The sequence below is a fragment of the Camelus dromedarius genome, chromosome 1, assembly GCF_036321535.1.
Source record: "Camelus dromedarius isolate mCamDro1 chromosome 1, mCamDro1.pat, whole genome shotgun sequence".
In the NCBI taxonomy this organism is placed as follows: domain Eukaryota; kingdom Metazoa; phylum Chordata; class Mammalia; order Artiodactyla; family Camelidae; genus Camelus; species Camelus dromedarius.
This window is the reverse complement of record NC_087436.1, coordinates 88,485,523-88,510,809: the sequence shown is the minus strand read 5'-3', so window position 1 is coordinate 88,510,809 and position 25,287 is coordinate 88,485,523. Positions and strand designations below refer to the sequence as shown.

Sequence of the window (25,287 nt, the reverse complement as noted above, 5' to 3'; positions counted from 1 at the left end):
TTCCCCTATCGGCCCCCTAACTCTCTCCTGTCCTCTTTGGCCCTCAAGTCACTTCCTTAGAAAGAGCTCCTCCCACCCAACACCCTCTTCCAAATCACAGCCCCTTCCCTGCTGCTTTCTCCTTGTGTCCCACAGCGTTCCTTCATACCACCACAACTTACAATTATCTATTTATTTGTGAATTTGGGGTTGTTTAATGTCTATTTCCCCATGAAGCTATAAGTTCCATGAAGACAGAGACTGCTTCTCTGTACTCTATTTCTAATGCCCAGAACAGCTAACATCTGGTACACTCTAAGCATACAATAAGAAAGATTGAACAAATAAAGTGACTGGGGGGCAGAAGTAACTATGAATGTAGCACACCTGTAATACTAAGCAAGCTGGACCAAACTATAAATGCCCTTCCTTGTTAGTTTCACAGTTCAAGGAAATAATCATTGCTAGAATGTACTGACCAGTTACTATGCACTGAATGAGACAGGCATTATTGTCCCCAGTTTTCGGATCATTCAGAGGTTTAGAGACAGTAAAATAACTTTGCCCAGAGCCAAACCATTAGTCAGTGATGCTGCTGAACTTGAACCCAGATGTCTCTGATTTATAAGCCCATGCCACTCCACTTCAACACAGGGCAGTAATCTCTATACGGTCATTAGAACAATGCTCGGCATAGGGTTGATGAATTTTAGTGATTTATATTGATAATTATTATATCTATATTTTAATAAACCCTTCTTTAAAGAAACAGCAATAAAACTAAAAATTAGTCTTTTCATAATTGGAGTCATCAAAGACAATGACTTTTACTTATTTATCTATCTATTTATTTATTTATCTAGTTATTCATTTAAATGGAGGTCCTGGGGATTGAACCTAGGACCTCATGCATGCTAAGCATGCGCTCTACCACAAAGTTATACCCTACCCTTCCCTAGAAGATGACTTTTAAAGATACATAAATCCAGGCCGACGAAATGAGATAATAATTCGAACCTCAGAGTAGTTTAATTCATGATCCAATATCTACAGTGTAAGCAACTGGTGAGAGACAAACTCCAAGCCCAGTCTAAACAGGGGAAGCAAGGAGAATTAATTCCTAGTGAAAGGAAAGAAAGCAGCATTGCTGCTTAGTAAGCGTCCACTCACTAACCACCAGGCACTGCGTTAGGTTCCTTCACACAGATCTTTAATCGCTTAGAAAATCCAAACTGGGGTTATGATGGGTTTGGGGGGAGTCTTATTTTTCTGATTTTTCTTAGCAGATTTTTCAAACAAAACCTCCCCTGACCTGGCCCTGAAAGAGACCTGTTTGTGCTGGGCTGCTTCAGCTGGGGCTAGGAGTAAGACCCCCAAGGGGCTTGCCTCTGTAACTGGAGGTCGTTGTGCAACTGTTTGCTAAGGAAGGTGGGTTCACCCACTGGGGGGCTTTGTTTTACTGAGTGGAGACGGGAATTTCTGAGCAGAGTTAAATGACACAGGTCAAGAGACGGGCATGACAAGCTGAGTGAAGAAGGAAAGAGAGGAGAGACCCTGTGGTGGAGCTAAGGGGAGTGACTTGGGAGACAGAACAGAAAGAGCACACTGGGAGGTCCGGTAAAGTTATGTAGATGTGTCATGGATCCTGCGGTCACCTCCTTCCCCTCCAATACAGTCTACATTTTTCACTAAGGCTTTTAGAATTGGATTGTTTTAGGAGAGGGATATGTTGAGTCTGGCCTGCAGGTGGGCTCAAATTAGCCGCAAGGCAGACCAAGGCGGGGCTCAGTTTGCTCAACTTGCTCAATTTGCCTGGTTCTCGGAGAAGCACCTGTCCTAATGCCTCAACTCGCATCACCTACCACCTCTGCTGGAACACACGCTAACTGCAAAACAAGTATCTAAGCAGGGAGCAGGTCCTCCAGTGCTCAAACTGCGAACCTAAATTTATAAAAGACGAGGACCACTCCCAGCTCTGCCACTCCCTACTTGCACCTTAATATCTCAGCCTTAGTTTCTGATCTGCAGAATGAGAGGCTAAGGAAGAGATTGCTAAGAACTCCATCTTCCAAATCGGTTAAGTGTAACAAAAATGAACTTCTAAGCAGAACTCTAGTGAACATACCAAATTTCTTCCAAACCACAGCATTAGCCTACTTCTCATCTTCAGCGATTTCCAAAACATTTCAAAACATGAGCCAAAATACAGTAATCTGTCTATATATTAAGTCCGATTTCCCACTCATTTAACAAATTATGTCATTTTTAAAATAATAACTTTTCCATGTAGGACATACAGTAAAATAAGTGCAAGATGACTGGTTTCACGCTGTCACTGTTACAATTTTTTAAAAAATGGCCACACAAAGCAAAACAAAAGTAATTTTAAGAAAAGAAGTTTCTGAATCAACCATTATAAGGATCAAAGAACTCTTAAGCTAAAGTTGCCAAATGTGTTACTTTCTTTTCCTTTCACAGACCAAAACCAGCATCTATACTTACAAGCTGCCCAAATGTACTTGATTTTCATAGATCAACCATAGGACATATTTTGGAGGAAACTTACTCATATATTTCTAAATTAGTTGGTTTGTTTTCAGTCACATAGTTGCTTGGAATTAAGCCTTCATTCCTACAACAAAAGACAAAGCAAAAATCAAAACGCTTGGCACATTTGTGGCATTATTGTGGCAACAATCCTTTTAAACACCTAAAGGACGTGGGGGGAAATCGATTCATTTGACCACTTAAATTGTTGAAAGAAGAAAAAAGCTTTTTTCATTTCAACATTCAACTAAAATCTCTGCATGAGAAATACTAAGTTTCTGAGTTACAATATGAGTAGTTCAAGATGTTTTGTGACATGAAAATCTTTGCAAAGAGGATAACAGGCATTTGTGATCACTAGCACATCACAGTGTCTAGATTAAAAAGACATCTTATTACAAAGATATTGACTTAACTCTAATTGCTACAGAATATTCCATGAAATATTTTAGTTTAGTCACACCCCTATTACAGCAATGCTATTTAAAAAATACTTGAACATGCCTTCTTGTGTACAAGCAAGAGTATTTCTCTAAGACGGATACCAAGCAGGGAAATTGCAGGTCACAGAATATGTACAGCTTTCAGTAGACATGGCAAAATTGCTATTGAAGGGAAATATATCCATTTACACACTAATTGGCAGGGGAGGGGTTTCTCTTCCTATACCTTCATCAGTAAAATCTGAAATTTAAAATCATGAAAACATCTCCAAGACATGTTGTTGAGGAACACAAGCAAGTTGCAGAGCAATGCATAAAATATGGTAAGATTTAGGTCAGTCAGATCTGCAAACAATATCATATATTTCAATACATGCATGAGAGTGTGTTTAAAATAACCTGGATGGGTACTAACTAAAGGAATAATGGTGCTTACTTTGGGGAAAGAGACTGGGTTTGGAAGTGTAGCAAAACAGAATTTTGGCATTAATTATCTTGTTTGAATATTATTTTTAAAAAGAATATTCACTTATTAGCTTTGAAGTTAAAAACTGGGGTTTTTTTAAAGTCCGAGTCATGCCAATAGGCCACCTGCAGGAGTAACTAATTACACAGCCCTGAACCTCCTAATACCTCTTTTCCCACTGAAAGGTCTCCATCACATGTTGAATCTCAACAAAGAACTGGTAAAAGAGCCAAATCATCAAGAAAACATAAAGAAAGAGGGATGTCTGTACTTCAAATGCTTAGATACTTATAATCTCCAAATCTTGACAAGGATCAGAAATCAATGCCAGGATTCTCTCCTAGAAAGCTCAGATACTCCTCAGAATTCTTCTCTACCCAAGACTCCAGTCTGGAAGTAACAATATATTGCAGCTGAAATGAAGTTTTTTTGCATCCCAGGGTCTTTTTTCCTCCAACTTGATACAGCAACTATTGCAATGTTTATTTCCAAAATTAGTTATTGTAGAAATATGAAAATGAGTACAATTCTGTTTCTGTTTCTACCTTGGAGCTTAACAGGAAAAACGTCAAATTCCCAAAGAAAGCATAAATCAGAATAAGAATCTATACGGTAGGAATTTTTTCCCACATTTTACAAATAAAGAAACAAAAACTTACTAAAAATAGAACTACCATATGATCCAGGAGTTCCACTTCTGGGTATTTATCTGAAGAAAATGAAAACACTAACTCAAAAAGATATATGCACCCATTGCAGCACTATTTACAATAGCCAAGATATGGAAACAATCCAAGTGTCTATGGATGGATGAGTGGATAAAGAAAATGTGGTACATATATCTACAATGGAATATTATTTGGCCATAAAAAGAATGAAGTATTGTCATGTGCAACAACATTGACCTTGAGGGCATTATGCTAAATGAAATAAATCAGACTGAGAAGGACAAATACCATATTCACTTACATGTGGAATCCAAAAAAAAAAATTAAAAATTGAAAAAACAAACAAACAAGCTCATAGATACAAAGAACAGACTGGTGGTTGCCAGAGGCAGGGGGTAGGTGGAGGATGAATGGGTGAATGGGGTCAAAAGGTATAAACTTCCAGTTAAGAATAAGTCCTGGAGATATAACGTATAGCATGGTGACTATAGTTAATAGTACTGTATTGCATGTTTGAAAGTTGCTAAGAGAGTAAATCTTAAAAGTTCTCATCACAAGAAAAAAAAAATTGTAGCTATGTATGGTGATGGGTGTTAACTAGACTTGTAGTGATTATTTCACAGTATATTCAAATACTGAATCATTATATTGTACACTTGAAACTAATGTAATATTATATGTCATTTATACCTGAGGAAGGAAGGAAGGAAAGAAAGAAAGAAAGAAAGAAAGAAAGAAAGAAAGAAAGAAAGAAAGAAAGAAAGAAAGAAAGAAAGAAAGACAGAAAGACAGACAGACAGAAAGAAAGAAGAAAGAAGGCAAGGGGAGAAAGAAGACTCAGAGAGAGTGAGTGACTTGCCCAAGGACACACAGAAGTACCTGGCAACATCAGGATATAAACCCACGTGTGCCCAGTTCTGAGAGTCTGCCTGAAATCATGGTGCAAAAATGCTCTCTCATACAGATGGGGAGGTGTGGGAATGGGTTCTATTTCATTTACAAGGAAAAGTTATACACCTGGAGAAAATAAACCACTACTTTATGCTTCAAAAGTCTTTAGAGAACGAAAGAGGAGAGATTTGGTAAAGACCAAGCCACCAGTCTTACCCCAGGCGGTCTCTGGCCTTCCACCAGTGAGGATTATACTTCTCCAGTATCAGGTACTCCTCTGCTCTCTTTAACGCTAAATCATAGGGCTCTCTGGGCAGATAATCATACAGTGCCTTGACTTGGATCCTCTCTTCAGCAACCTCAGATGGCGGGAGGGGAGGCAGCGGCTTGCGTTTTGATGGTTGCACACGGCCACTGTTGGACTGTAAGAACTAAGGAGTGAGTCGCTGTAATTTGTTTCAGTAATCTGTACTAAATAAGAAGAGGCATATATAGGCTGTTTGCCTGCTGCTTCATTCTCCTACCCAACTGCACCAAAACAGAAGCCAGGGCGGGATAAACGTAGGAAATGACTAACTCTAAAACAGCCTTTCAGTCCAGCCACACACTCATCATTTTGTAAACTCTCAAGATCACAAATTCTCTTGCCAGCATTGCATTGATTTTTTTTTCATCTCACAATTCTTAAAATTTTATCTCCTTAATAGTTACACTTTAAGGACTTTCCTCTCTTGGAAACAGAAAAACAGCTCTTCCCTTTCATGTACTGTAAGCTTGTGTTTCGGTTTATCACACTTCCCAAGGAAACGGATTCTCCAACACTGAACAGAAAATTACTCCTGGCTTCAAAATGGCAGTAGCCAGAATATATTTTTTTTTCCTATTTCCAGTTCTGCCAAAATGTAGGAGAGTAGGCTATTTTAACTGGCCTTTTTTTCTTTCACTTTTTTTCTAGGACATTGATTCACTAAATGTTTTTTGATAGCTTATTATGTGCCAAGCATGATACTAGGTTCCAGGCAGTGCAGCAAACAGTACCTCATGAAGCACAGACCCTAAAAATGCCACCTTCCTCTAGCCCTTCTGCCTCATCAAAACGATACTCACTTGCTTCTTACTTGGCAATCCACTGAACCATGGTCTGCGACGCTGTGTGTATTTTTCGGAAAGTTCTTCATCCTTGCTCAGGCTTATTTGTGTCCTCACTTGTCTGACATTGAAGAGTAATCATGTTACAAATGATCATTTGGACCCAAATTGTCTATAAATCTACTAGATTATCACAAACTAGTGGGAAAATCTCCTTCCTACTGCTTTTTTATTTAGAAGACTTCCTAACTCCATTTCCTTGGGCAAGTTACTACCTTTCAGAACTTCATTTTTCTTATCTGGGAACTAGAGATGCTAAGAGTATATAAAGTTGTTATGAAATAAAATTAAGAAAACACATGTCACATGCTCAGTACAGAATCTGGGGCATATTAGGGGCATAAAACTATAATCATGATGTGAAGACCTTCCTCTGTGTCAGACACAGTGTTGATCATTTTACAGGCATCACCTCATTCGATGGTATCTACTGTTTCAAGTGGGCACGGTGGAGTGATTAAGAACATGAGTTTGAATCCCAGATCTACCATTTCATAGTGTGGCCTTGGGTAAGCAATGTCACCTCTCTAAGCTTCAATTTCCCCACCTGTATAACGGGGATTGTAAAAAAGCATGAGTGGTTTTGAGAGTTACTTGAGCTAGAAAAAGCAAACTTCCTAGCATAGTCTGACACATAAGACACTCCCACTCAATGCTGGCTGATACTACCATCATGGTGCCCTGGATTTTATCCTTATACATCCTTTGCTGGGCACCAAAGTGTAAAACACACTGATGGTTTTGGGGAGATACTCAAATACATAAGACAGGATTCTTGCCCTTAAAGGGTAATAATTACAGAGTGAAACACAGACATAAACATGAAATAAATATGAAATATTTATGAAATATTATGAAATAAATATGAAATAAAGAACCAAGCTGCATGCTTTGAATACACCACAGAAGGAGTAGTTAAATCCAAGAGGATCAAGGAAGGATCACAGACCTGACACTTTGACCTATAGCTAGCTTTAAATGAATGTGCATTCAACAGCAAGAAAATGGGAAGGGTACAGCTCAGTGGTAGAGTGAGTGCTTATCATGCACGAGGTCCTGGGCTCAATCCCCAGTACCTCCATTAAAAATAATAATAAACAAATAAATAAACCTAATTATCTCCCCCCACCAAGGGAAAAAAAAAAACAGGGAGAAAATGGGAGACAGGTTTCCCAGGCAAAGGGAACAGCAGATACAAAGAGACATGGAGACCTGACAGACAAAGAAACGGAATGAATTAATTTCCAAGGAGTTGCCCTCGGAAACAGACTTACCGCTTCTGCACAGAACAGCAACAGCAGCAACAGAAAATTGATTGGATGGTATTATCTGAAAAGCAGATCATTCTCAACCGTTAGAAATCATGAGTCCATGACATTGGATAGATGAGGCTGGTGGTGCTATTCCAAAGGAGGAAATCCCTGAGGGCAGGGGGGATAGAAATTTTTCTAAAGCAGATGCAAAGTCTTGACCATGCCCTTCCTCACTAGTAGAAGATAGAAAGTTGTCACTAACACAAAAATAAGTTACTGGCACCCTGGCCACTGCGGTTTCCCTTCTCAGGCGTTTCTCCCCGGGTCTGGTTTCATGCATTTCCTCAGTCAGTGAGTGAGAAATGACCACTGCAGCCTCCTCTACCCTGATCAGGACTTGCTAACAAACATCGAAAGAATATGATTCCAAAAGCAATGTTCTTGAAAGTTTATTAGCAGGGATTTTGAATTAGGTCCATCACATTTCTTCAAAAATATTTTTAATATATATATTTATACAAAATAATACAAATATATTAAATATAATATTTAATATATTTATAATGCATTTAGCATAATATAATATATAATAATATAATTTACCATATTTATTTTATTTTTACATTTTATGTATAAAAATATATTTCTACCTTTTGGGCTCTCAAATTTTCTATGGAATAGGGCCAAACATAAACTGAATATTTAAAGAAAGCATTAGCTAGCTAGTAAATCCTAGTCATGTTTACACTTTTATTGTCAAGCTTAATCTTTGTTTAAGATCGATCATTTGCCCTTTTTTAAGCTATAAATAAAATTTGGCTTTATCAAAAGGACGTTTTATGTTCCTAGAATCTGTATTTCACCGTCAGTTCTTTCTCATACTGATACCTGGAAAGGAAGTATTATTAAGGAAGCAGAGTACATTAGATATGAGTGTTAGCTTTGAGGTTAGAAAGATCTGGGTGTGAATTCTAGCTAGGGGGCAGGGGAACCAACTATATCTGAGATAAGTCCCTTTACTTCTCTAAGTCTTTGTCGTCCTATCTGTAAAAACAAGATAATCATACCTACCCGCTTTGAGAAGCTATTAAAGGGCAGATGTTAATCTCCAACTTTGTGGGTTAAATAAGTTATTTAACTATTCTGTGCTTAAGTTTCCTCATCTGTAAAATGGGAATAATAGGATACTTAGTATATAAGGCTTCTGTGAACATTAACTGAATGAATTCATATAAAGCACCTAGAACAATAAGAGTAACCAAAAATATTATTATCATTATAGGGTTGTTGAGAAGATTAGATTAGATATTTTCCCTAAAGTTCTGGAACACAGAAGAGGGGTGCAAACAAAAGACCCCAGTACAATCTACCCCTCCGCATCCACTCTCCCCAGAAAAGGGGATGCAATGGAGTCCCATCAGGTACTATAGTATCACCAGGTGATGTCAATTTGATCATACTCCCACCTGAAACCTGGTACATTAACCACCATTAGGATTCCTAAGTAAGATAGAGAAGGAAATGAGGAGAAAAGAAGAGAAATATAAAACATAGCTGCTACAATTCCCACCTCTATAGCTGTCCTGAGTCCACAGTTGATCACAGATGCCCTCTGTCACCACTCATTACTTGTTCCCCCTTGCCTCTGCCAACACTCTGGCTTCAGGGGGTGCTTTATCTGATGGAATTGCCCAAATGTTCATTCCTGAGGGATCTGGGTCCATAGCTGATCTTATCTTAATGGGGTTGTTAGAATTTTCCACTGACCAGGACTATTATGAATTTTAAGAAGTAAAGCGAGTGAATTCCCTGAGTTTCAAAGCCCTTTTTGTCCTCATCAGGAAGAATGAACCCAATTCCTTCTTGGGAATCAGGATACTCATCCTGGCTACCCTGACCCCTTCCTGTGCCTATCAATTCAGTGACACAAGGAATCCCAAAATGGTTAGAGGGCAGCCTCAACTTCCAACATTCCCTAAGGAAATGACTCTTCTGTTCGGCACTGGACTCTCCACATTCAGCAAACCAAGGTCACAGGGAAACAGCGTAACAATATTCCAGTGGGTTATTAGGTAGTGAGAGGGGCCACTCTAGTCTCTACTCTTTTGTTCCCAGACTCACGCATCCTGCTGTATGGGAACAGCACCATATTTGCTGCTGGCTTAAGACATTTATTGCATCCTAGAGGACACCACTCCCACTTTGCAAGATGTCGTCTCCCCGATGTCACAGGAATTGAGCCTTTAACAGGCCACTCCTCTGTCCTAGCAAGCCAGCTGCTTCTGAGTTACGGGACACGTGGTAAGAGTATTCAGAGAACCACTGAGCAAGGACCAGTGGAACTAAGAAAAGGTTAACTGACTCCACAAGATGGATCATCTTGGAGACTTTTGGTTACATCTTCTCATTCTCTCCCCATCCAAGAGTTTCAAGCACATTCCTCTCCGCCAGATCTTTCACCAGTCTCCCAGTCTTGTTCTTTCCACATTCACGACCAGCAGGCCAACTTCTTTGCCATTGCCTATGAGTCACCGTAGATCAGTGCCTCAGATTATTTTCCCTAATGAAGTGAACAAACTGCTGTACTTCTTGAAGTACAGAAAGAATTTCTTTTTAACACAATCTTTCAGGCTACCTCTGAAAGGGGTCATAGTACAATGGCTGTTAATTTCCTGTTCATGTGGACTCAGGATGCAGATCTATCTGTAAATCAGCCCCAATGGGAAATTCCTCTTGGGGCCTCTGGTGTGAGTGGAAGGAGAAGGAGGAACGGGAGCCACGTGAACATGAAGCCTGCTCATGAAGTTTTCTTGGGCTCACTCTCATGTATACCACTCCCAAATTATGATGGGTTACTGCTGTGCATGCCCAGTTTCTTGGTTCAGTGAATCAGGTAACACTCAGCTCACGACAGGCAGTTTGGATCGCATAAATATTTCACGGTCCGTGGATGAAGCATTCAGTCTTCACCAGTAGCAAGCCAGGAACTACTTTTCCCAGTCAAAAATAGTTATCAGCACAGGCTCAAGTCACAGCTCCAAATTTCTGGAGGTCTGTGCTGTGTTCTCATATTGGGACTTTTAGAAGCCTCATAAAGCCAACATTTTGCCCTTCATCCCAGGCACCAGTGATAACGTGAGTGATTGACAATTGGTAATTGATTGATAATTGATAATATTCCTCCCAGCAATAAGGCTGGACCTCTAACTATATGACCAAATAAATCCCAGATCCAATTTCAACTCTGTTTCCCAAAGCCACTTCTGATACCAATGACTGTATCAGTGTCAGGGCTCCAACACAAAACATGACATACTTAAATTTGAATAATTTTTAAAGGGTTTATTTACAAAGAGACTAATTACAAAGGTGTGGAAGAGGGTAAAGTAACCATAAAGAATGTGCAGAAGCCTGGGTCCCACCATGGTGGAACTGTCACCATCCCTGGGTCCAAAAGGATCAGGAAAGTGAGAGAGAGTTAAGTAGAGCAGAGACCACTTTACAGGAGCAATGATCTGCTGTTGAGGGACACGGCCAGCTCAAGGCCCCCACAACTTCCTTCCAGGGCTCCCCATGCGTGTAATGCAAACAGAAGCCAGAGGGCTTGGAAGCTTATTGAACCAAGCCCTACAGCCTGCTTTTCCAGGGTAGAGTACAGGGTGGATAAGAATGAATATCAGAGGCTGGACTCGCTGAGCCATCATGGAGGCTGGCTACCACATTTAATCCCTACAGGTCATCCTTCCTGGGTAGAATAGGGTGGATGAAAATAAAGATTTCCAGCACAGCAATCAATATATATTGGTCCCCTTTCCTTTCACAGAAGTAACCTTCAAAACCTAGATTCATGCATTAGTTATTTGCCTTTCTCTGATTTGGACATGGCCATTGCTCAGTCTTTGGGCTACAGACATGTTGCTGGTCCAGTGGTACACATCTCATTTCTATCCTGGAGATACAATTCCGGTTCAAGCCCAGGCAAAGATTAATCTCTGCTCCCACTGCTGTTTCATCACCTACCCTTGATATAATAACTTTCTTTCCTAGCCTGTACAAAGAAACTACCCATTTTCTAACCCAAAGTTGATTTCTGGAGACTATTTAGAGTCCCCAAATCTTCACTACCTTGTATATTATTAGGTTTTTGTTGTTCAACTGCTTCTGACTGTCAGTTTTCATCTGGTGGCCTCTGCATGAGCAAACTGCCAAAAACACTCCCCAGAAAGAGGTTACATCAGCACTTGGTGGCTTGGTCTACTTTGGCAGGAGTGGGTCTAATTTACATTCTTACCAGTTTACTCCAGTGCTGTATTGGAGCCCCATACAGATATGCATCTATCCAGGCCAAGAAATGCAAAGGCAAATGTAGGTTACACAAGTGAGCGAAGCAGGTCAGAGTATGGTGTTGATTGTGCCAAAAATGCTGTGTCAAAGCCGCAGGTAGAGGTATTCAAATTCAAAAAATTTTTAAATACTCCTACTTTCTCCTACATAACCATTTTTTCTCCTCTCTACTGGATCATTCCTAATACCATATAAACAAACTGTTACTTCACCCATTAAAAACAAAACAAAATACTCTTGATCTTATTTCTTCCATCAGCTTTGCCCCTCATTTTCAGTAACATCTAGAAATGAGTAGTCTTTACTTGCTGCCTCCAATTCTTCCCCTCCCACTTTCTCTTAACCCATTCCAGCCAAGCTTTTGTCCCTCCTACTTCCCCAAACTGCCCTTGTTAGGGTCACCAGTGTGTCGTATGCACTGCTATAAACGATGGTCAATTCTAGAGCCGCATCCTACCTGAGCCCTCAGCAGCATTTGACACCATGTCCTCCAGGTTTTCCTGCTTCTCGGTCTCCTTTGCTGCTTTCTTCTCTTCCTCCCTCACCTCTTAAGCTGGGTCTAATGCTAGACTGCCCCAAAGCCCCTGATTTCTTTTCTCTGTCTCGTTCACTCCCTTATCTCACTCCTTCCTGTGTCTTAAAAACCACTGATCTGCTGATGACACCCAAATGTTCACCTCTAGCCCAGCTCCAGTGACTTCCAGACTTGCATGTCACACGCACTCTCAAATTCTCCACTTGGATGTCTAGCGGACAGCTCAAACGAGCATGAAGACATCTGAACTCCTTCTCTTCCTTCCTCCCCAGATTTGCTCTACCCATTCCTCTCCATCTTGTCAAGAGCAACTCCATTTTTCCAGTTGCTCAGGCCAATACTCTTAGAGTCATCTTTGACCTCTCTCTTTCCCTCACATCCCAGTCCAATCCATCAGGAGCGCATGCTAACTCTTCCTTAAAATTATATCCAAGAGTTTCAGCTTGAGATGACAAAAATGTCCCGGAGGTGGATAATGGTGATGATTGTATGGAATGTGTGTGTACTTTATGCCATTGGACTGTATACTTACAAATGGTTAAAATGGTGAATTTTATGTTAGTTATAGTTCACCACAATTTAAAACACACACACACACACAGAATCTAACTCCTTTTCCCCACTCTTCTGTTACTACAAGGTGGAAGTCTCCGTCATCTCATCTGGATTATACCAACAGCCTCCTAACTTCTTCCTGCCTCTGCACTTAAGCCACTCTATGGTTTATTCTCAGTGGCCAGAGTAATTCTTCTAAAACCTAGGTCAGATCATGCTACTCCTTGTCTCAAAAACCCACAGACTTTCCATCTCAAGGAGAGTTCCAGCCAATTTTCTCAAAATAGTCTATAAAACCCTCCGTGATCTGGTCTCCCAGTGCCTCTTACCATCTCTCCAATGTGCTTGTGCTCATTTCACACCAGCCACACTGACCCATTGTGCCTCTGGGCCAGGGCTGATCTCACCAAACCTTCTTTGCTTTCGTTCTGCCTGGACCGCTCATCCCCCAGGTGTCGGCCTTGCTCAGTCTCTCCATTCCTTCAAGCCTGATCAAATCTCACCTTCTCAGTGAAGAGTACCCTGACCCATCATTATTGCCACCTACACTCCACTCCCCAACTGCAGGATTCCTTACTTCGCTCTACTTTTTCTTCTTTTTTTTAATAGCATTTCTCACCTTTTAACATGCTCTGCAATTTATTTATCTTTTCTTTCTTTTTACACTGTCTGTCTCCCCTACTAGAATGGAAACAGGGATCTTTGTCTATTTTGTTCACAGGTATCTCCCAAGAGGCTAAGATAGTTTTTGACACCTAATATGTACTCAGCAACTATTGGTTGAGTGAATGAATATATGAATAAATTGATTTGAAGGAGCACCAAATTATAACCTTTTCAAAGCACCCACCTGTCTCGATTCAGTCCTACTGGGAACATGGAAACTATCTGTGGGCAGAATAAGCAGGTACAACACAATAAACAGTGAACAATAAGAGTGGGGATATAGGAAAAAGCATATGAAAAGGAATCTATGTATGTATGTGCATGACTGAAACATGCTGGTGCACCAGAAATTGACATAACATTATAAACTGACTATAGTTAAATTAAAAAAAAAAAGAGTAGGGATGTAAGATTCGACAATGAAAGTCCTTGAAATAAGGGAAGATAAGAACTTAACTGTGTTTGTAGAAGGGAGTCTTATTAAGTAGTGAAGATAGAGAACAATTTGGCCACAGGCTAAAGCAGAGTAAACTCTGTACTCAGCCTAGAAACCTTCCTAAGGTGATCCAGCAAGGTGGGCTATGACCATTTATGGCCATGTTTTACTATAAACTAAAACCATTTAATATCACCAAAGCTAAGTGTCTATAACGGCCACTTTACTCCTTGAATAACTGCTGGCATGTTATAGTATTCTCTGTATTTTTCTGTATACTTGAAACATTTCAAAACTAAAATTCGTAGATTTTAAAAACAGAAAACCTCAGAAAACATGGATGTTACTAGAGAATGTTATTCTAAGTGAAGTAAGCCAGAAAGAGAAAGAAAAATACCATATGAGATCGCTCATATGTGGAATCTGAAAAAAATAAAAAATAAAAAAAATCCAAAAACCAAAAATACAAAACAGAAACAGACTCATAGACATAGAATACAAACTTGTGGTTGCCAAGGGGGTGGGGGGTGGGAAGGGACTAGGATTTCAAAATGTAGAATAGATAAACAAGATTGTACTGTGTAGCACAGGGAAATATATACAGGATCTTGTGGTAGCTCACAGCAAAAGAGAATGTGACAATGAATATATATATGTTCATGTATAACTGAAAAATTGTGCTCTACACTGGAATTTGACACAACATTGTAAAATGATTATAAATCAATTAAAATGTTAAAATAAATAAATAAATAAATAAATAACGGAAAACCTCAGAAAATCAAGTAGGTCTGTGATTAGATAGTTAGGTAGCTATTCTAGGATTGAAAACTTTTATACGTACATGATTTTTAGTGATAGATGTAAAAGGCTTTTTATTTCTCTAATTCAGCCAACTGTCTCAACTTTTAGTCAATCAAAATTATCGTCTTCCTCGCTAGCCCCAATAGGAAAACTAGCCTATCGGTTCCCCTTTCCAGTTTTCCTATGTCTGTGTGAGTCCACCAGAGTAACCCTGGCTTCTCCCTGAGCCTCATCCTTTACAACCAGTTCACCATTAATCTGTTCAAATTGTTTGGCTTTTTACTTCTTGTCTTCCAACCTAGTCCAAGACTTCAACAGCCCACGCCTGTATTTCTGCATTTATTCATTTAATCCTCACAACGACCCCATGAAGTAGAAGCAACTTTACAGATGAGGAATCTGAGCAGAGAAGACCATCATTGCTGAGAATCAGGGACTTATAAATGGAGACCCAGGATTGGAACCCAGGCCATCTGACCCCAGAGTCTCTGTGGTTAACCCCTGAGGACCTGGTGTTGTTCAGTGACTGGATGAACAGGCCAAGTTCCCTGCCTCTGACAGAGAAAGACAAATATCACATGATATCACTTATATGTGGAATGTAAAAAAAAAAATCATACAAGTTCTATTTACAAAATAAAATAGACTCATGGACACAGAAAACAAACTATGGTTATCAAAGGGAAAAGGCGGGGGAGGGATAAAATAGGAGTCTGGGATTAACAGATACACATTACTATATATGAAATAGATAAACAACAAGGGCCTACTATATAGCACAGGGAACTGTATTCAATTTCTTATAATAACATATAATGGAAAAGAATCTGAAAAAATATATATGTATGTATATGTATAACTGAATCACTTTGCTGTACACCTGAAACTAACTTTGTAAATCAACTACACTTCAATAAAAAATTAAATTAAAAAAAAATTCCTGCCTCTGAGCACTCTCTCCCTCAATCCATTCTATATCCTCATTTCCCTAAAAGTCTGTCTCAGCCAAATGCTCTACATCTTCACCATCTTCTCTGGTGACTATAGCTGATAAAACTGTATTGCAAAATTGCTAAGAGAGGAATCTTAAAAATTTCTCATCACACACATAGTCACATTATAACTATGCACAGTGACTGATGTTAACTAGACTTATTGTGGTGCTCATTTTGCAATGTATACACATACCAAATCATTATGTTGCACAGCTGGAGCTGATACAATGTTGTATGTCAATAGACCTCAATAAAAAATAAAATTCAGTAAATAAAATAAAATACTCTCCATTGCATATGGCATCAAGATGATATCTTTCCTTATTTCCAATGCCTTCCACGATCTGGCCAACCACACCCTGACATAGTGATCACCGATTCCTATTACACCAGCTTCTATTCTTCTGTTCTCTGTTCTCACAGACATCTTGCCAAATTCTGCCTCTGGCCGGAAAAAGGCTTCCATAGCAATTCACTCCCACCGACTCTTCCTTTGGGCTCCCAAAGCACATGTGATCTGTCTTGTCCTGTGGCTCCTAATCAGGTACCATCTTAGATGGTGACTTACGTGTCTTGGTGTCGCCTTCTACTCTCACAGGGATTCTCAGTCTCACCACTGTTGACACTTTAGAATGACGAATTCTTTATTGTGGGGTGCTGCCCTGTGTATTGTAGGATGTTTAGCAGCATCCTTGGCCTCTATGCACTAGGTGCTAACAGCAACAGCCCCGTCCCCACTCTATACCCTCCCCTCCCTCCCTAGGTGTGAAAACCAAAATGTTTCCAGGCATTGTCAGATGTCCCCTGAGTGCAAAAATCAAGAACCACTGAGCTAGACCGTAAGCTCTTCAATTTCACAGTCTGAGTCTTATACTTTTTTGTCTTGTCCATAGCATCCAGCCTTGGCATCTGGTACACAGCAAGAACTCAACAGACAGCAATTAACAACTCCTCCCCGATATCCACACCATCACGTTACACCTTGGCTCTACTTTTCAGTAACTCCTTCCACCACACGATACCTCACAGCTCAATGATGGCCGCAGGGAAAGCTAGGTTGACCAAGACCTTTTGACTAAGTGTAACAGCAAAGTTGAAGAAGACAGTTTCCAGAGCTTGTGGTAGGTCATGAGTCTAAACTTTTGTTCCAGATGTAGTAAAAAAGGAGGAGGAGGAAGAGGAGGAGAAGAAGAGGAGCAGCAGCAGATTATTCAAAATCAAGCATCAATCCATGAGATGCTAAATGAAATGGTTAAAACCTGGTGTTTGTGGCTTTTTTTCTGTATTAGGACAGCATATAGGGTTGAGCAGGCTTTAGGGTCAGGGTACCCTGAAGTCAAATCATGGCTTCGCTTTCTTGTAGCAACAGTATGATTTGGGGCAATTACTCAGGAGCCTCAACTGGAAAATGTTGGAAATAAAACCCACCTACTAGGAAAAGCACGTCCCCACTCCTACCAACAAAGCTTCTACCATCTGCAGGCACTACAGCAAGATCTTTACTAACTCCCTCCCTCCCTACACATTGAAATAAGTCCTGTTCTTATCCCCACTTTACAGATGAAGAAACTGAGTAAAAGAGAGGTTCAGTAATTTGTCCAAAGCCACATAACTAAAAAGGCAGCTGAGCCAGAATGTAAGCCTGGAGAGCTTGGCTGAGTCCATGAACATAATGAGACCAGCCTTGTGGATGAGGTGACAGAAGAGAGCAGAGTGAGGTGCCTACAACCCAGCGGCTGCTCATTGAGTCTCTAGCCTTTCCCTCACTCAGCAAGTCTGTTCTGGGTGTTCGCAGGCAGATCTAAGGCAAACAGATAGAAGCAGATGTGGTTCTGTCTCTGAAGACAAAATGGGAAGAAGGCCAAGGAAGCCTTGGGCTGCCCTTCAGCTCCCAGCTCCCCTGTTCTGAGCCCATTCTCTGCCCTGTTCACTCCATTCAGGACTCTGATGGGCTCCCTCCCCACTATCAACACAGCTCTCCCAAGAGGCTCTGAAGCTTTTTAGTAAGGTGTAAATGATATGATAGTAAACTGATGTAACAGGAAACACCTACTACAGTACTTCTTTTAAAGGCATTTTCATGTGTGTAAGCATGACACCTGTATTTGTCATGGTGATGAAAGAGAGAGAAATTGATTTAAGGAATTGGTTCACACCATTGTGAGGGCTGGTGAGTCCAAAATCTGATGGGGTGAGCTGACAGGCTGGAGACTCCAGAAAGAGCTGCAGTTTGAGTTCAAAGGAAGTTTGCTGGTGGAATTTTTTCATGCTTAGAGGTCAGTCTTTGTTCTAGTAGGGCCTTCAACAGATTGGATGAGGCCCGCCCACATTATGCAAAGTAATCTGCTTTACTCAAAATCCACTGATTTAAATGTTAATTGCACTCCAAAAATATCTTCACAGAAACATCCAGAATAATGTTTAACCAAATACCTGGGCATCGTGGTCCAACCAAGTTGACCCATAAAATTAATCATCATTATACCTTAAATTTAAATGCATAGAACTTTCAAAGACAAATTGCTGGCATTTGTTAGCACGAATGATACCTGAGGACTAGGAAAAGGCCTTGCCCTGTTCAATGAACTTAGAACACATGACTACAACACCAGCAGAGTGGCTTATAAACCCAACAACAATCTCTCAGTTACTTTTGCTCTCTGCTGCAGCCTAGAATTTTAGGAGGAAGCTTTTTCAAAAACACTTATTTGTCCTGATTCAATAGCAAAGGCAATTGCCTTCAAACAGGGACAGAGCCACTCTGACATGAGAGTATGATAAGGTTTTGTTCTGTCTCCCCGAAGACCAAGAATAGCGGTGCGCAGGAGGGCGGACTTCTGCTTCGTTTACGGCTCCTCTTCTGCCCAGGACAACTGCTGGGAAGTAGCTACTGCCCACTAAGTAAGTGCTGAGCAAGCAAAAGACAAACTGTGGCAGTTTGTCTTCCAGTGCTCCCCGCTTTGGTGTGGCTCTCCAAGTCACCAGGCATCTTTATTTACAGACTGAAGCACTGATTCACGACAAGGCAGGTATCAGTGATTACTCGATTCAGGGTCATTTTCTATTTACATCATCAAGGGTCTTCTGGGTGAGCGGTAAATGAAGAGTCATTTCCACATGCCATTACCGAAGCCATTCTTTCAACTGTTTAGCTCATTAACCTGCAGCGAGAAAGCTCTTTGGCACCTTTGGAAAAATTCCCAATTTAGGCATAAATTCATGCATATTTGGCCTTTGTCAGAGAAAATCCAAAATGCCCCAGAGATGGGCAATGACTATTTACCAGCTGGAAGGTTATACTCGGGGTTGACGATGATCGCAGGAAGGAGCTGGAGCTTCCGCTCCCAGGCTTACATCTGTGCTGTTCTTTTCATCTGCTTCTTACTCCCCAGCAAATATCTTTAATTACATATCGTGTACCAGCAAACCAGGAAAAGGGCATTGCATCCCGGCGTAATCTCTGTGACCTTTAGAAACTGGCACGTCTGGGTAAGAGAGTCGAACCTCTTATTTTATTTGGTATTTGCGGTCTTTCCTGGGAAGCCTTGCTCCCCCTGCTCCCATCTCTGCAAGGCTCCTAAGAGCATTCCTTCCACCTCCGGGCTTGTGCGGCTTGGGAACGGGTGTCCACCAGGGGGCGCCGGAAGGGAGAGGATGGGGACGCTCCACTTCTCGGACCGGCTCCCCTGGCGGCACTCAGCCCAGCCGATAACCGATAACCGATAACCGACAGACCCAGCGCTGTGGGACCACCGGTGTCGGGGGAGCCAAGCTGGTGGCGTTCCCTCCGTTTCTAATGTTTTCAGGTTTATATTGGCGTAACCTCGCGTTCATCCCCTGACGTTTCCGATGGTAGAGTTTCGTTTTGAGTCAGTGCTGCAAGTGAAATTCGTTCCTCCTGAATTTGGTCGTAATGACAGGCAGATGGCCGGTGATTTTTATTTGAAAACTGGCTCATTTTAAGAACTGCCTTTAGCCAAACACCAGGCTTGTCGCCCAACCCACACGATCCAGGCTGTGGTTTTAGGGCAAGGAATTCTGGTGCAGCTGCAGCCACAGCTTAAGGGCTCAGGGGTCGGAAACCTCTAGAAAACCTGTGGCTTTGGAAAAATGGCCCTGGGCGATTAGAGCTGATCTCTGAGTTCACTACAAGATGCGCCCCCCCCCTTTTTTTCCTTCCCGGAAATCTACTAAAGGCCAAACCTCCTCACGACTATAATAATTTCCACCACTAGATCTATTTAAGGGACTTTTGATGGCAGATACATTTTAATGGACTTAACCCATGTCATCTGGGGGGTGTGACACAAGCTAGCTTTTTTTTAGCCTGGATTTCTACTTCTGAGCAGGCACCAGAAAAGGTTTACCGTACACCAAACCAAGAATCCACACCAATGAGGGAAATAAAGAAAAGGAAATAGAGAGGGAGGGAGAGAGGGGGAGGGACAGCGGGAGGAAAGAGAGTGAGTGAGAGGAAGGACTGACGGACGGACAGTGAGTTTTTCACAGAACTATTTATTCAGTTTAGAGTTATCCTTTATTCTAAGCTTATGCTCTCTGTGTATTTGTAGCATTAAATTATCCTTGTTTTGTGCGTGTGCCTCCTTTGGTATTAAAAGGACGCTCCTTTCATCAGAACTGCTAAAAGACCACTGTTTCCCTTCAATAGTAAAATGTCCGTTCTTCTAAGAAATGATAGTCACCAGAGATGTTATTGTTCTTGAATGTATTGACAAAGTAAATTAGCAACCCTAGGTTAGATCCAAAACTGTTTCTTGACATTACCCTGTCTGTGAAACCTCCAAGTAAGCAGAACAACTACATGAGGAGATTTATTTGTTCCTGACAGAAACAGCCAGCCAGCTCGTGGGACAGTAACTGGTAAATCTGGGTGGAGGAGAAGGGTGCTGTGTGTGGGGAAGGGGCCAGGAGACTCTGGAAGCCCGGGGAGCTGGACGGGGCACTGGGCACCCGGGGAGGTAGTGTCCTGGGAGTAAAGGTGCTGATAGGAAAGGCAGAGTCTCCCTGAAGACTGACGGCTGGTGTGTTCACAGCTTCAGCCGGGCAAAGCCCAGGCACCAGACATTCCACCATCATCCTTATTTGCTCTATGCAGGATTTTATTCCTTCCCCATCCAGTCATGAGCTGGTGTGAGGCAGACTTTGCAGGCATCTTGCACACAACTCCTCTGCCCCCAGGTCTCAGAGAAGTGTTTGCTAGAAGACCGTCGTCTGTGGGCCCAAGGTTCATGAGGGGCTCACAGACATCACACCCCAGACATCTGGCCCACCTGGGATGTGAGTGCTTGGTCACCAGACCTGCTGGCAGCCAGCATGGTGCAGGGCATCCTCTGGGCAGAAAGGGGACAGACACGGGGCAGTGGGCTTCCCTGTGCAGCAGGGGCATCTGCTGAGCACCTGCGGGTCACACAAGGAGGCGTGGAAACCTCCTGGATGCAGTTCCAGATGGTGGCTGTAGTTAGCATTACTGCTCCAGATCTTAGGCAGTTGATCTGGAGTTGATTTTAGGGGGATAAAAGTGAAGTGATTTAGGAACAAAAGACATATATTAGTGTCCATATTAACACTGAGCCTATTTTTGAGAAAGGGGACCAACTCTAGCCTGAGGCCACATGGCAGTAAAAGTGGCCAAGTCTGGTTTTGGTCTGTGGCTTTGCCCGCTGTTGCTGCTGAATTAGTAATCTACTGTTGGAAACAAATTAGCTCCAAACGTAGAGGCATAAAACATTTATTATCTCACAGTTTCTGTGGGTCTGGAGTCCAGGCACAGCCTAGCTGGGCGCCTCTGAATCAGGCTGAGAAGTTCACAAAGCTCATGAAATTGCTGTCGAGCTCAGCTGGACTGAGCAGGAGAACCCAGGGCCAAGTTCACAAATACGGCTGTCGCTGGCCTTGGTGCCGGGCGTGGTTCCTCGTGATGGGGATTCTCCACAGGCCACCCGAGAATGTTGCAGGCCTGGCAGCTGGTTATCCAGGAGACAGAGAGCCCGAGGGCATGGAGACAGAAGCCACAGTCCTTTGTAACCTAATCTCCAGGTAACACTCCATCCCTCCTTGTATCATATTCATTTATGCTCACGGAGAAGGATGCACAGGGGTGTGAACAGCAAGTGGGGGACATCACTGGGCATCTCAGAGGCAGGATGGCCTATGCTGCCATCCTCCGTATCCTCAAATTAATTGTAAGAGAAATGACAGAAGATATTAACTTGGAGAGGCTGGTGTGGTACTCAAACACAATAAGGAGTAAGAGGAGGCTCTGAAAGCAGAGGCCTGAGAAAGGCAGTGTGATCAAGGGGTCCTGACCTCAGCCCCAGCTCACCTTATGGAGATGAGTCCAGAAAACTACATTTTAACAGTACCCCAAGCCCCCTGAAGGCACATGAAGACTTAAGAACCACTCATATAAATTACTTACTTTCTCTTTACTTCATAAATTGGGAGGAAAAGACAGAGAAGTCAGGTGATGATGGGGGGAGCAGGGTAGAAAGGTGGTGAGCTTTCTGGATCCCCAGCTCTCCTCCCTGGTCCCTGTCCTCTAAACAGTTACGCTGGGCTGGGTCTGTTCTCAGAGGAACCATTATGTGGGAGACACAGCCAATCACGTTTCACAAAGTGACCCTCACCAGAGAGGGGAGGCATGGGTGTCTCACTGTTCAGTGTGCACTTAACCCCCTTGACTTCAACAAGGAGCTCCCCACTTGCTCTCCTCTGTCCACAGAAAATTCTCACTTGGTTTCTCCGGAGAATAAACCCAGGGGGAGAAAGGCAGCTGCCTCGCTCTTCCAAGTGAAGGTAGGACTCTAGGTATCTGTCCTTCATTGTGGTTCTGAACCAGTCCTGACACTTCCAGTCCTACCCATCACTGCATGATTGCAAACTGGGCTTCCAGCTTCTGAGTCTTTCCAGGGCACTGTGATGAGTGGGCTTGCTTTTCTTTGCACCATCCCCTGACCCCAGAGAGCTGGGTTTCAGCTTTCTTCACATTTTCACTGTTTTTAAATTGGATGTCTAGCCAGAGAACAAACTTGTGGTTACCAGGGAGGGAGGGGAGTGGGAGGGGATAAACTGAGAGTTGAGATTTGCAGATACTAACTGATATGTATAGAATAGATAAACAAGTTTATACTGCATAGCACAGGGAACTATATTCGGTATCTTGTAGTAACTTATGGTGAAAAGAATATGAAAACGAATATATGTATATCCATGTATGACTGAAGCATTGTGCTGTACACCAGAAATTGACACAACATTGTAAACTGACTATACTTCAATAAATGTATATATATACAAAAATTATATGTCTAGCAAATAAATTCATCAGTGGCTGATGGAGAGAAAACAGGGGGCTTTGAAAGGTTTACAAAGGTTTACATTTTGACTGGGTCTTGAAGAATCGGTTGGATTTTGACTTTCCTAAGACCAGCTGGAGTATCAGAACGAAGGGAAGAAACTTCTAAGTCAAAGAAACCACAGGAGCAAATGTGGAGCCAAGTGATTTAGGGTAAATGATTTCTTTACTCTAAGGCAGCCCTCACAGGGAAACCAATCACATCTCATAAACTGACTCTGGTCCCTCGTGCAGGCTCTCCCCACCATGATCAGTACCTCTGCTGCCACAACCATCTCCTCTGGCCCCACAGCAGCCTGCGAGGCCAGACTTCTGTGACAGCCCTTAAAACAACCAATGACTCTGGCCTGGCAAACACCTACAGACATTTTTTGATTAGTAATACCCCTTGGGGCACCTCTTGGCTTTCTCTTGTCAACAGTAAAAACTCACTGTTTTACTCAGAAGAAAATGGAACCAGAGCTAAGTGCAATTTACAGCAGCAATAAATGGGTGGTGCTTACCGTTGAATCAAATCGTCAGAAGCTGGCAGGGACAGTAAGAGTTCATCAAGTCCCTGCCCTTCCAGACCAGACAGACGGACCCCCCAAATACTCCCACTAATAGTTGGCCTCTTATTCAGTCCTTCAGGCCATCTAACCCTTGTCTCTCAACTGTTACTTATTTTCTATGTAACTGAATCCTTCCTGTTATCATTCACATGCTTTTCTCTTGCTCTGCCCTCATGAGAAATGAAGAAGAACAGATGCCCACAGAGCTTTTAATAAAAAGATCCTCATTAAGTCACTGCTTATCTGTGTCCTGTCATTAGGGGAGGTGGGGACATGGGCTGCTGCTTCTCAGCTCTTTCTGCTCTGCTTGGCCTGTGTTTCTGGTAACAGCACCCACGATGGTATCCATGTGTGGACCGGGACTCCAAGTTACATTTCAGAAGGGTACATGTGAACTAGCCTGGTTTATTTCTTACAAATTCTACCAGTGAGTGTTGGGTCCTGTGAGGTGATCTGGCTTAAGCAGATGACATTTAAAAACTGCAATCAAATTTTCCTAATGCCACTTAAAAATCAGAAATGCAAAAACGTTGTCAGCTGGCCCTATTGCTTTATTCTAAAATGACTGAGCTTTGTTGAAACTTGGTTCCATAGTCATCCAGGATTAAAATTGGGCAGTATTTTTTCTTCTGAATTTGTAATTATTTGCACGATAAGGCTCTTTTGAGTCCTAGAGCTAAATTCAGCATTTCCAAAAATTGTACATGGGCCTCAACAGTCTTCCAAAGCAACTCCAAAATTAAGTTCATGGAGAACCTAGCATCTTTATCTATTGTTTCTGTATATCTCGTTGGCAGGTTGGCAAAAAGAGGCCCCATGGTAAGGATGGGGACCTGGTATAAAGAAGTTACCAAAGGTGACCCACCAAGGTTACAGCAAATCTCTAACTAGAACTTGGTCTCCTAGCCTTCAGACCTGAGTTGTTTACACTAAACATCATCCTAAAAACAAAACACTTTTCAAACTGATTGCATTTCTACACACACACACACACACACACACACACACACACACACGTAGACTTAAGGACACTGTTTTGTTTTCCTGTGTGTTCTCCACCCCAAACATTTAACTAAAATCCCATCACCATGATGGTTATTTAAATAACAAACAAAACTCTTGTCACAACACCTGGGGAAATTATCTTCCAAATTTCACAATCCCTGGCTTCAAGAATAAGTACCATGCCCAGAGGAAGCCCTGGAGATAAAGGTCAAAGCCATCTTACTTACAGGTGGACAGAATCATGGCTGCACTTGTGCGGGGAGCATACAACACAGCCTTCAGGTCTTCGGCGGTGCCCCCATCACAAAAACACATCTTTTAACTGAAATCATAGCTCGCCCAAGATGTTTCTCACGGGCAGAGTTAACCCCACCTATTTTCCTGTTCTGAAAACCTCAGAGAAGTGTGTGAATGACAGCCGGGTGGCCTACATGAGAGAAAGCGCAATCACCTACATCTAGATCTCTGCGGGGAGCGCCTGTCACAGCCTCACCCTCGACCGTGTGGGTGACGCCAGCAAACAGCATTTTCAAGAAATCACAAGGTTTTGGTAAAAGGAACCCTTAAAAGGAGTATGAATTCAAACTGCTCCCTTCGGACAGAGAAGGAAACGGAGGTGCAGATA

General features: G+C 42.0%; 1 protein-coding gene across 5 annotated transcripts in view; it reads right to left on the bottom strand.

Moving 5' to 3' along the window:
- The window catches only part of TXK (TXK tyrosine kinase), a 59,029-nt gene extending 33,952 nt beyond the window's left edge, over nucleotides 1-25,077 (bottom strand). The window contains exons 1-5 of one of the 5 annotated variants that reach the window (XM_064486849.1): nucleotides 24,890-25,076; nucleotides 7,418-7,472; nucleotides 6,102-6,204; nucleotides 5,211-5,416; nucleotides 2,546-2,611 (exon numbers count right to left, since the gene is read on the bottom strand). In XM_064486849.1, coding sequence (XP_064342919.1) covers nucleotides 2,546-2,611; nucleotides 5,211-5,416; nucleotides 6,102-6,204; nucleotides 7,418-7,472; nucleotides 24,890-24,977 — 518 coding nt within the window. In that variant the 5' untranslated portion in view covers nucleotides 24,978-25,076. Of the gene's footprint in view, nucleotides 1-2,545; nucleotides 2,612-5,210; nucleotides 5,417-6,101; nucleotides 6,205-7,417; nucleotides 7,565-12,197; nucleotides 12,811-24,889 lie in introns of those variants that run through there. The other 4 variants (XM_010992861.3, XM_064486852.1, XM_064486863.1 and 1 more) reach the window with 4 other exon arrangements.
- Between the last annotated feature and the right edge of the window lie 210 nt (nucleotides 25,078-25,287).